Source organism: Camellia sinensis, chromosome 8 (genome assembly GCF_055761805.1).
Source record: "Camellia sinensis isolate YWXY chromosome 8, ASM5576180v1, whole genome shotgun sequence".
In the NCBI taxonomy this organism is placed as follows: Eukaryota; Viridiplantae; Streptophyta; class Magnoliopsida; order Ericales; family Theaceae; genus Camellia; species Camellia sinensis.
The window spans coordinates 142,122,329-142,135,845 of NC_138968.1; the positions used below are offsets into that span (position 1 = coordinate 142,122,329).

Genomic DNA, 13,517 nt, shown 5'->3' on the forward strand with positions numbered 1-13,517 from the left:
TTATTAGTACTAAAAATGAGTGAGAAAAACATAAATAAAAACTATCAACTCAAAGGAGATGGTGTCTAAGGCCTAGAACACCAAGCTCATGAGGACAATTACACTACAAGTATGCAAAACAAAGCTCAAATGCAACTACTGGCCCAAAACAGTACTAAAACAATCTAAAATAAGTCCTAAAACATGCTGGAATTGAGCTAACAAAAGCTAGATTAATATGCTAAAACATGGCACAAGCTAGGCTAGTAAGCAAGACACAAGGAGGGGAAGCTAACCCCTCCAAATTTGGACTTCAAATCATAATTTTGGCTACTGAAAAAATCCTGAAAATCAGTGTTAAAAAGCTTAAAAACATATAGTAAAAAGATGGAAACATAAGGGCAAAGGCCTCCAAAACAAGGTGCAAAGAAGGATGGAACACACATCAACCTTTAATGGCCTTAAGACCCAAGTTTTAACCGAAAAATACAGAAGTTTTACAGCCCAAAAACTGTTGGAAAATAGCAACAAAATAGTAGAGAAAGCAAGCAAATAGACAAAGCCTTGTACCTCTTGAAGAGAATAAACAATTCAAGCAACAAAACCAAGACAACACACCCTTCAAGAGCTCAAACCAAGCTTAAAAATACCTCAGCTCAAAGATGAGAAGATTTGGTTAAGGATGTATAGTCAAAGGTTAAGGAGTTGTAGGCAAAAGTGTAGGAATTTGCTAGAAAGAGAGAGAATTGTAGAGAGAGGAAAAATTTTAATCTCAAAATTTTCTAACCCTAAAACATGAGAGAGGAGTCTTCTACATATAAAAAACATGAATTCTCTACAAGGATATCCAGCCCTACACGTGGGTGAAGATGCATGCATCTGTGCAAACAGCTAGCACAGCTGGCACAAAATATCTGCAAAAGAAACTGGTGGCTGCCAAGCCACATCAGTGGCCGGCAACCCAAAAGTGATGGCCGGCAGCCCATAAGGGTGGCCAGCAGGCCACCAAGGGTTGTAGGCTTGAAGGACCAAAGCTAGGTCCAAGAAAAAGGCAACAAGGGTGCAGGGTTTGAAAGGCTCAAAGTTGTGACATTCCGTTGAGGACTTCGAGCACTTGGCGAGCATATAAACTCATCATCGGGTGTGCATACGATGGTGTCCAAATCGTAATGGCCGTAAAAAATGAGGCGTCTACACTGTCCCTTATCTTTGTTGTCGGTATCTACATTGGGCTAGAAACCACTATGGTCGGGGTTTGGGTGGAAATCTAACCACCCATAAACCTTTATCAGGCTAAGGCTTACTAGTGCATTAAAATGTATAGGATCTATAGCTATTTAAGTATATCACATAAAACTAACTCAAAATTTATCCAAAAAATAAAATAAAATAAAATAAAATAAAATTAGAAATGGATGCGATCAAGAGTGAGCCAGGCCAGGTTAGGATGAAATGGCCTTTTCAACACATCATGTTCCATCTGAAATGTAGTTTGTCATTAGTTTCTCAGAATATGTATGTACATAAGACTAAATGCATTGCAGAGATGGATGTACCAAAGAGGTGTCAATTCTCGTGGTGGGCAAGCATGTCATTAATGGAGCAAAATCACCCAAGGCCGTATGACAATAATAATTTAAGACTACACAAGGGAGTTAGTATTATAATGACCCCCACATATCTTCACAAATAATTTATTTTTTCCTTTCTTCTATCTCCTTTTTTTGAACTTGGAAATGCAAGTTATGATTGGAATTCGTGGAATCATGGTTTTAAAATTTAAGATGATATGCTAATATTCGAAGCTTTCAAACCAACAAGAAACAATTTCGTTCCAACAAAACATACACTATGTAAAAGAAGATATATGTGAACCAAATAGGAAGTTCATTGATGTAAATTCAAGATAGTAGAAAGTATATGAAGTCAAACATTAATGAAAGGACTAATAAAATAATACCAAAGCATTTCCCTCAAATACAGAGAAAAAATCCATCTCAATCCTGTGCAAAGACTCGGCTTCAAAGTTTGTGTAGAATCAAGTGAGCACCATATTGAGGTTGAAGAGTTCCCTTAGTGAACGGAGCATGAGTATAGGACGGTGAAAGCTCAAAAGAGAATTGTTGTAGAGTCGTAGCTATGGCCATCTTGGCTTCTAACATTGCGAAGTTTTGTCCAATACATACCCGAGGTCCTGAACTAAATGGGAAAAATGAAGCTTGGTTGTTCTTTGTTGCCTTCGACACTCCTTCTGAAAACCTCTCTGGCTTGAACTCTTTTACATCCTCACCCCAAATTTCACGGTCATAATGAAGTAGCATTACCTGTAAAGAAAGTAGGACTCCCTCTGGGAGGGTGATTCCTCCTAATTTCATATCTTCATGGACCACTCGTGGTAACCAAACTATCGGTGGGTATAACCGTAAAACTTCATACAAAATCATAGTCACCTAAGGAACAAAAATTTCAAAGATCACATTTAATTAAATTTAAACGAAGTGAAACATTGTGCATACAAAATATTTTTCTTTCCCTAAAATATTGTACAAATTTTGACAGAAATTTTAGGTTTTTAGCAAATGAAATTGTAGTTTCTCATGCAAACATGTTGCTCCTTAGTATAAAAATGCTTAAATAGTGTTTCAAATCAGTAATCCCAAGAGAATCACTGCCGAAAAAAATGATATCATCCACATAAACAATCAAGACTACAACCCCAGAGGACTAGCGAACAAAAACAGAATGATCAGATGTAGATCTTTGAAAACCATAGGCAAGCACAACATGACTGAAGCGGTCAAACCAAGCACGAGGAGATTACTTCAATCCATATAAAGCATGTTAGAATGTGTCTCACATCGCCTGTAATTGCCCTATCTGTATTGGTTATAAGGCTCCAGTTTCCCTCTCCTTAATACCTAGGTTTTAAGGAGAAGTGTGGGTTCGGCTTTCCAACTTAGTATCAAAGCTTGGTTGAGCCTGTGATTGGTGTGCCGTTTGTCCGGCTACTGTATGTTATGGTCCAGGAGGGTGTGTTGGAATGTGTCCCACATCGTCTGGAGTTGCCCCTTCTGTGCTAGTTATAAGGCTCTAGTTTCCTTCTCTTTAATACTTGGGTTTTAAGGAGAAGTGTGGGCTGTTTTTTTCAATTTGGTATCAGAGCTTGGTTGGGACTGTGAATGGTGTGTCGTTTGTCCGGCTACTGTATGTTGTGGTCCAGGAGAGTGTGTTGGAATGTGTCCCACATCGCCTAGAATTACCCCATCTGTACTAGTTATAAGGCTCCAGTGTCCCTCTCCTTAATATCTGGGTTTTAAGGAGAAGTATGGGTTAAGCTTTTCAATTAAGCCTTCCGCAAACGACAAACAACCAATCACAACATAACCAAGAGTTTGGTCCATACATACCTCGTCTTGCAAATCACCATGGAGAAAGGCATTTTTTATTTCCAGCTGATATAAGAGCTAAGAACAACTAACAGCAACAGAGCGGAGTATCTGAACTGAATTAAGACAAGCCATAGGGAAAAGGTCTCATGATAATCAACACTATAAGTTTGGATGTAGCCTTTTGCAACTAAACAGGCCTTAAGGCGTTCAACGAAGCCATCAAGGAGATACTTAACAGTGTAAATCCAACGACACCCAACAAGAGGCTTCCTAGAGGGAAAAGTAGTGAGCTCCCATGTCTGATTCTGGTAGAGAGCAAGCATCTTCTCATCCATTGCATGTTTCTAGCTAGAGCTGGACATAGCATGTCGATAAGAAGTGGAAATAGACAGAGAAGACAAACTATAAGCAAAGGAAAGGAAAACAAGAGAAATATGAGCATATGAAACAAACTTTGAAATAGGATGCTAAGTGCAAATAGGTTTACCTTTACACAAAGCAATAGGCAAATTAGCAAAGGTTGGAGGAGAAGAGAGAACAAGAACCTCAAACGGAGAAGATGTACTCGATTGTGGGATCTCTAATAGACCTGTAATGGAGAAGACAAAGTGGGCAATGGAGAAGATGGAGGGGAGGCACATGTGGCAGCAGAAGATGAGATGAAAGAGTGGAAGAGAATGACACATCAGGTATGGGAAGAGTAGATATAAGAGTGGATGAGGGAAAGAAAGGCTCCCCCTCATGACACAAGATCAGATCTAGAGACAACTGTTGGCCTTGTGTAGAGAAGAACAAGGTGGACTAAAAAAAAGTGACATTAACACTGACCAAATAACGACGGGACTTGGGGTGATAACAATGATAACCCTTTTGTGTACGAGAATAGCCTAAAAAAACACACTTGCAAGCACAGGGGGAACAACTTATCCTAACTAAGATCAAGAACATAAGAAAATGCTACTCAACTAAAAACCCGCAGTGGAAAACGGAATGAGGAACTAGAAGGATATAGCAAGGAGAACGGAGATTGATTATGCAACACAACTGATGGCATATGATTAATGAGAAAACATGTTGTAAGGACAACATCGCCCCAGAAGTGTTTAGGCACTTGCATGTAAAATAATAAGGTACGAGCAACATCTAATACATGACGGTGTTTCCATTCAGCAACCCCATTTTGTTGAGAAGTGTGAGCACAAGTAGTCTAATGAATAATACCCCGATCAACACAAAAGGAGTTAACAATAGACTGAATATACTAAGGCATTATCAGAACGAAACACTTTAATATACTTACAAAACTGAGTATCAATTTCATTATAAAACGTGAATAATATGTGAGGACCTTAGAGCGATTTGTCATTAAAAACAACTAAGTCATTCGGGAGAAATCATCCTCAAAAATAACAAAATATAAAAAACCATAAAGGGTGAAAGTACAAGAAGGACCCCATATGTCCGTGTGGACTACATCAAAGGACTCAAACTCACATCTAACACTATGACTAGAAAAAGAACTACAATGATGCTTTCCAAGCTGACAAGTTTCACATTCTAGGGTAGACACATGACTCAAACCAGGAACAACAAGCTTCAACTTGGCCAGAGACGAATGACCCAAACGAAAATGTCATTGCAAAGGAGAAATGTTGGCACTCAAAATAGGAGTCGAAGGAAGACAGGAGCTGTCAGTATCCAAATAATAAAGGCCTTGCTGCTCATGTCCCAAACCAATCATCTTCTTGGTCTTGAGGTCTTACAACACACAAGAAGTAGGAGAAAAGGTTATGAAACAATGAAGAACTTTAGTCAATTGGCTAACAGACAACAAATTAAATAGAAAATAAGGAACATATAGACTAATGGGTAAAGATAAAACGGGGGTGGAATGAAGGGTGCTTATCCCACTAACAGGCCGAGAGGACCCATCAGCAAGAACAATATTATGGGTAACAGGATGTAAAGCATGAAAAAATGATGAATTACCATAAATGTGAGAACTAGTACCAAAATCTAGGAGCCAAGGTTGGTTAGATTGGGCCATGCATGCAATATTTCCTAAACCCACCAAGGTGGCAATAGAGGATGAGAGAATAGCAGACCGAAGAAGAGAAGTAAGCTCATTAATCCAAGTAGTGAATGCCTCGTGAGAATCAGATGATGAGCTACAGAGCCAAAGGGAGTCGGGGTCTAGGTAGCAACATCAATAACCTGATTTACATGATTAGTCTTGCCATACTTTTGCCAACACCAAGGCTCAGTATGACCAATGGAACCACAATAATCACATTTCTAGTCACCGTGACAAGCTGGACCACGACCACCACGTGAACCACTACACGTGAGCCACGATATGAACCACTATCACAAAACTATTCCCATGGGAAGTATTCTTTGGGAACCACGAGACCCAAAGTTGCCACGAGACCCACTGAGCGTGGTACCTGACCATAAACCAAAGCGGAGAAAGCACCACTCAAAGGAGTAAGGCCAGAAATACTAGAATTGTGTCCCAAAGAAGATCATAATAAGCGAGAATATGCATTGGCTGCTGAAGGTAAAATCTTGCTGGCCAAAATCTAATCCTTGAAGCCACACAAATTGGAATCTAAACCAGTGAGCAAAGAAGCAACCATAAACTCCTCCCAATGCTGCTACTATTGGGCCAAGTCCGTACTGAAAGGTCGATGTTGTAACAACTGATCCCATAGATGTGTAAGGCTGCTATAATACTCAAAGAGTGATCAACTAGATTGCTTAGTAGCAAAAATCTGCTCATACAATCATACACTCTAGACACACCACTCTGATGCAAAAAAGAATCAGCGAGAGAGTCCCAAATTTTCTTAGACGTCTCACAAAACTCAACAGTGGTAGCAACAATAGGTTCCAAGCTATGCCAAAGCCAACCCATAACACAAGAATCCTCGCTGCACCAATCATCATAAGTGGTATCCGTTTCAGATAGAGGAAGTGCAGTAATGGAACGCAATTTTTTCTTATCTCGCAAAAAAACATTAACAGCATGAGCTCAAGCAAGGTAGTTTAAACATTCAATTTTTTGGTAGTAACAGACTTAGGCAAGTCATCATCTTTGACCAAAGGAGAGTGAGATACTCAGCCTTCACTGCTGGAGGTAATGCATCAGCCATCAGACCCAGGTAGTAAAGAAATACCCAAAAAAAAACTATAGAACAAAACCACCGGAAGAACCACCCAACACCAATAACCAACAATCCAAATTACCTAATTAAAGTAGTTATAGAGCTGTTCCAGCCATAGACAAGCAATCAGACCAACAACAGTGTGCTGAAATAGGTAGAGAAATGCCAAAAAGGAATGATATCTCAACCCCAAGTGCACCAAGACATCGAACAAACATCAAAGAAAGCCCTAACAGGTTCAGTCAGCTCCCATAGATGATGTTTTAACAACCAAAACTAGGCAACAGGTGCTGGAATCATATACCACAAGATGGGCCACAATATTGCCGAAAAACATTCAAAAATCAAAAACTTACATCAGATGTCTCCAATTAATTGTGTAAAAATATCCATAAATACCAGGACGAAATTTCGAATCAGACAAGGGTTTTCCCAAATCAAGTCGTCCGTACAAACCTGACACTATGCTGACGTCATCGTGCGGATAATGATGCCAGCACACCATTGTTACCTTGCAAAGATCTCCAGAGTCTGTTGAACCTTGCTCTAATACCAAGTCAAAGATTAAAGTACACAGAATTTAAGGTTAAGGTGAGAGAGAGAAGAAGAAGAAAGCAGAGGAGGAATACGTAAGTAATACGGTTCCGGGTTTATTAATTCAACCCTTCACCTCAACACTTTATTTATATTAAACTCAAGTCTTACATGATGACAATAGTACCCCTCCTTATATATATAAATGACACACATTACCTCAACTATAAATAAATGACACACATAACTTCAACTATTTTAACAAATTTGTGTAACAAAATATGTAAACACGTGTCATATAGTACAAAATATGGCATTTTCTACATTAATATGTTGTTCCAGAGTTGGTTATGACAGGTTTAGAAGTCCCCTATGGTGTATAGAATTATTCTTATAACTATGTCACTGCCATATATCATTTTGGATTTTGTATAGAAATTTTGGTAGTCTTAACATTTTCTTTATATAGATATGAAAGAAAATTAACATTCCTAGATCTTATTGGCATAACAGAATGATACATGCATGTTAAGGGTCATATACTGGTTATGAATTTGAATTTGAAAGGGAAAAAACAAACAATGAGGAAAACAAAAGCACAATGAATACTTGTTTGGTAAGTAGGAATATAATCTTTTATGCAATAATGTCCACAAGAATTAATGATTTTCCAAAGTGAGTGTATATAGAAAGTATGCACTTACAATTTTGAGGCGATTTAAGCCATCAAAGTTGGGTTTGTGGTTCCCAAATACTTGTAATACCTCTTCCCTTGCACGTTGTTGCCAATTTTGATGCCTACTTAATAAAATCATAGTCCACACTAGCAAAACCGACGTGGACTCCTGCCCAGCAATGTAGAATAGCTTGCACTCTTCAATAACTTCTTCAATAGCCATTCCACCTTTCCCGTTATTCCCATGTTGTTCAATTTCTCTGAGATTGGATTCTAGTAATATACCCAGTAAGTCGTCTTTACTAGTTTCTCCTTCCTTCATTGCCTTCATCCTTTTATTGATGATAACACTCAGTGTAGCGTGTATTTCTTTATCAATTTCTTTCATCCTCCTATTCCTCTTAGTTGGCAAAAACCTACACATGCAGTAGTGAAGCATATATAGCTAGCTAGAAACTATGATATATCTTTTTACCTATTGGCGTTGGCCCAGTGGCCAGAGCTCCTCAACTTTACTAGAAGGTCATAGGTTTGATTCTCCCTCCCCATTCAATATAAATAATAAATAAAAACAAAAATAAACATCTTTTTGGACAAATTACATCGTTGGTCCTTAAACTTTCTCCCTTGTGTCAATTTGGTCCTTGTAGCACCCTATCTTTTTTCTTTTCATTTTTTTTTTCTTCTCAAATATCGTATATTTAGATTTCTATTTATCTTTCCTAGTACTGAAATATATATCTTTCACATTTTCTAACAAAAGAAGGAGCTAAACTAATACAACAATGTTAGAGGTGCCTAAAATTTTACCAACTATTTTACTTCCTCTCAAACTAATATATGCTTGTCCAACCAAATAGAAAAATATTCAAATTAAGTATTTGAGACAATTTGATTTTACCTCATGCCTGGGATGTAAACTGTACTGACAGTCTGGAGTATAAGTAGAATTAGTTCTTTCTGAAGTTTGAATATCTTTCTTCCATCTTCATAGTTGCTACCGAAAGCTGCGCGAGATATCACATCGCTAGTCAAAGTTTGAAGATAAGGCCACACATCCACCTCACATGACCCTTCTGTTGAGGCACTGTTCTCCCATTTGTTTATCATCTCACTACAGCACAAATAAAATGCAGGTACCATATGCTATAAACAAAATCAAAAGACCAAAAAACCAAGTCTCAGTCAGTAACCATATTGCAGGCTGTACACGAAGAAGAAGAAGAAGAAGAAGACAACACTAGGAAACCAATTGATATATATATATATATATATGTAGAATTTTGTTCTATCATGAAGTTGCATTTAGACACAGCAAACGACCACTAAAATATTTAACTAATTAGAGCAACTAAGCTTAAATAACTAATATGGTTAAATACACAATTGGTCCTCAAAGTATGCATTCTATGTCATTCTAATCCATGATATTTCAACGCGTCAATTTGGTCCCCAACTTGCCCAATTTGTGTTTAAATGGTCCTTAGCATCAATTCAACCAAATTTTATAATGGAAGCATGGGGTTTTTTTTTTTTTTTCAAAATTTGGATGGAAATATCGAACCATATTAGTTGGAGATCAAATTGACTTCATTGAAAAATCGAAGAATGGGAAACTAAAATGAAACAGAGTGCATACTTTGGGGACCAACACTGTATTGAACCCTAATGATATAAAAAAAATGGTGGAAATAACCTTCAACTTCTCCATATGGAAAGCCGGGTTGATGATTTTTCTGTGTTTAGCCCATAGCTCACCATCAAGGCTAGTTAGTCCATTGTCTAACAACTTGACAAATGGATTTGACTTGGTCTTTTGATAGTTGAAATTCTTAGACAAGACCTCCTTTACAAGTTCAGGGTCCACGATGTTAACACTAGGTATTGGTCCAAACCACGTAAAGGACTTCTTTCCTGCAACTTATAACCGAAAACGTCAAATAGAAGTTCAAGAGCGATCAAATAAATATTTCTTGAACAAACTGAAGCAAGCAATACATATACGTAAGTAGTGAAGTTCACAAGGCAAATTAAATAAATACACGTGATATTGACATGATGAGTTAATTAATTATATCACAGGACCTATACTTTCCAAATTAAGAAAGTAAAATTCTTGCTTATAGTAAGCAAGAAGAGTTAGTTATGGTAGTTACGACTGTGTCCGTCATTGAGTTAGTTAGTAGTGCTACGATGTTCCATCCGTTATCAACTGAAGACATCATTCTTCTTGCTCTGGTAACAATTTTCTGTCTTTTGGCAATCTCATTAGAGGTTGTTCTCAACTCTGTTCCACAACTGCAACTTCTCAAGTTGAGATGTATCCTCCTTGGTCAAATCTGTCTTGTTTCAATTATCTGAGTTGTTTTGGTTTACATATTCAATTGCTGATTCAAATTCTTCTGCATCTACAGAATCTTACCTCCTTGATTAGATTTTCTTGTATCCAATTTCACTCCCTTGTGTCACTATCAAAAATTAAATTTTGTGGAAGAATCAAGTCGAAACTTATGTAAGATCTAGTTCTCTTTTTGGTTATTTTGATGGATTCATTCCATGCCCACCATCATCATTTTTCACTGATTCATCTGGAAATCGCATTAATGCTCATAAAGTTTGGCATTCTCTATCAAGTCAATACGTTTCTTTACTCAGGTCACATATTCATGATCTTTAAGAGCAAATTATTCAATGCTAAGAAGAGACCTTCAATGAAAAATTATACTGACTATATTATCCAAATCAAAAAAGTATTTCTGTTTTTCAATTCTAATATTTTCCTTTTGCTTTGGTGAAACACCAATAAATCCCAAAATGTAATCTTGTAAACTGTTTAGTCCTTCATTTTTTTTTTATAAACCCAAAAGTTCTATTAAAGTGGAAATTACACAGAAGGATAGTCGCACATATTTGGGTTCAATTTTTGAGAGATAAAAATGGGATTCTCCAAATGTGAAATTACACATTTGGGCAATCCGCACTATAGAGGTTTTGGAATTTTCCTCCTTCTGGAACGAATCTCACATTACGAACAAAAACGTTACCATTCAATGTAATACTCTGATAACGTAACACTCCAGTGTAGCACACTAAAAAACTCATTAGTATACTTTTTCCAAACTAATAACGTAACACTCTAAAAAAACTCGTTAGTATACTTTTTTCAAACGTAACACCCAAATAACACACAAAACAAACTTCTTAGTATACTTTTTTCCAAATGTAACACTCGAATCAATATAATCCCAAACGTAACACTCCGATATAACACACTTCCATGTGACATACACAAAAACACTAAAAACTCCTTTGTGTACTTTTTCCAAACGTAACACCCACAATTTAAAATTATACATTTGCCCAAAGCTTATTAAGGAACTTTTGTACTCATTTTGGAATGGTTTAAAGAATCTCACATCCTTGTGGAATGATTTGAAGAGTTCTACATCATTTTTTTGGAGTGTTACGGTTGGAAAAAATACACTAAGGACTTTTTTGTATGTTACATTGGAGTTTACACTAAAGATTTTTTTTTTTTTTTTTTTTTTTGAGAAAAATACACTAAGAAATTTTTTTGAAGTGTTACATTAAAATGTTACGTTTTGAGTGTTACAGTTTGAAATTAAATATTTGCTCAAAACTTATTAAGGACTTTTTGTACTCCTTTGAAATGTTTGAAGAATTCCATATTTCCAGTCATTTTTTTACTTTTCTGAAATGTTTTTCAAATAAAAAAAATTTCATATAACAATTCATCCTAAATTTAATTCTCACATATTGTGTATCTTATCTTTCTAGTGCAAAAGAAAAAAAGACACATAATAGAAATAAGCATAAAACCGTAAATTCAATTTCTAAATAATATATTAAATCTACATTTTCAAAATCAATGAATGAGACTAATTGGTCTATAAAAAAAATTCTTGGTACTAAACAGATCACCATTCCTCAAGATGGTATTCATAGATAAATTTTCCTTTTGCTTTCTAGTGAACATTTTTAATATTTTAATTAATTTTTTTATGCTTTAAATATATTTAAAAGTAAAATATTTATTAAAAAAATGGGTTAATTACAAAAGAAATTGACTCTTACAACAAAATAAATCTAAACTTCTTTTATTTTATCAAGTTAGTAAACCCTTATCTTTTAATTAATTTTTAATATAAATCATTGCTTATTTTCGTTAAATAAACTGACGAAAAAACAATATTTTAGTTAAGTGTACATAAAATGTCTAAAATATTTTTTTTTCTTTAATAATTAAAATGTTACTTTTCGATTAATTTTTTTAAACAAAAATAGGTAAATTATTTAAATTGAAAATAAATCAAAAGATTAAGATTTAAATTAATAAAATTTAAAATTCAAAATTTATTTTGTTATAAGAACCCTAAGTTTTTTATATATATATTTTCCTTAAAAAAATTAATAAATACAAAAAAATAAAATTTTATATTTTTGGTATTTAGTAAATTTTTAAAAAATTATTTTATAAATTTTAGAAGAAATCAATGAGCTATCCCTCTCTAACTTTTAATAGTAATGGAAGTTCAATATATTTTTTTTATTAGTTAAGGTGTTTCAATAATATTATTAGAAAAATTTTAACACCTAAAAATTTATAAGGTGAAATTTTTCTTTGAAGAGTTTGTGAAAAGAAATTTCTCAATAAAAATATTAAGAGATTTCACTATTATGAAAATATTGTATGTAATTTAGTTTTATAAAATCTTAATATAAAAAACCTTGATCTAAAATTTTCTAAATTTTATACTTTATCAGATTAAATAGATTAATAATTTTGTATTTAATATACTTTTATATATTTTAACATATTCAGCAAAAACAAAAACAAAAAATACGAATTTAAAACATAAAAATAAAATAAAATAAAATAAATCCAAAGATAGATGTGTACAATCAGAGTGGAAACGTACCGTAGTTGGAGATTTGGGTATGAAGGAAGGGCAAGACACGACTAGGCACTGCGTCATCGGAGATGCTGATGCGAGTGGAGCTAGCTTCTTTATCCATGGCGGAGCTCTCTTTTAGGTCCCCGAAGAAGAGCTTGTATGAGTTTCCATTGAGACCTTGTTTTCTGAGGCAACTCTCTAGCTTCTTCGGTCTTAACCATACCCAATTCAATATTCTCCATGATCCCCATATCAAGCTCAATAATACTACACCAATTATACCACATCCGATTGCACCAGACGACTCATTTATTTTCTCCATATGTGTATCATGAGAGTTCAGAGAGAGAGAGAGAGAGAGAAAATGAGAGAAAGAAGCTTGGAATTGAATTACCAGAGAGCAGAGTATGAGAAAAATGACACCTTTGTTTTTTAGTCATTTTCTCACTTTTGGACCTTGAATTTGGTTAATTTACTTTTAAAATTAATTTTAATTTAAAATTAGACCCAAAAAAAATATCATATTCACTATAACATGGAGTAAATTACACCCATCTTTCTAGAGATTTTAATAATTATAGGAATCTTTCTTATAATTTTCATAATTACAAAATTTTCTCTCTTTTTTTTTTTTTTTTTTGGACATTGTCAAGATTTTTTACTCCGGTTAATTTAAGTCAAACGGTATTAACTTAGTTATACAAATGACTATAATACCCTATACACTTAATACTCTATAATTGTAATTTACCTATATATTAAATTATTATTTTATTTCTTACAATTTTTTTTTTGGTATTTCCTTACCTTTGTATTTTTTTTTTCACTATAAATTTTGAACTTTAATAAGTTGAAA

General features: G+C 34.8%; 1 protein-coding gene across 1 annotated transcript; it reads right to left on the reverse strand.

Annotated features, from left to right (window-relative positions):
• Positions 1 to 1,849: 1,849 nt before the first annotated feature.
• On the reverse strand, positions 1,850 to 13,067 carry LOC114270852 (cytochrome P450 CYP72A219). Its single transcript, XM_082884712.1, is given in 6 exon segments — positions 1,850 to 2,429; positions 7,774 to 8,161; positions 8,647 to 8,891; positions 9,442 to 9,659; positions 12,686 to 12,836; positions 12,838 to 13,067. Coding segments are annotated over 6 exon segments (1,542 nt in total). The 5' UTR covers positions 12,949 to 13,067; the 3' UTR covers positions 1,850 to 2,000.
• Between the last annotated feature and the right edge of the window lie 450 nt (positions 13,068 to 13,517).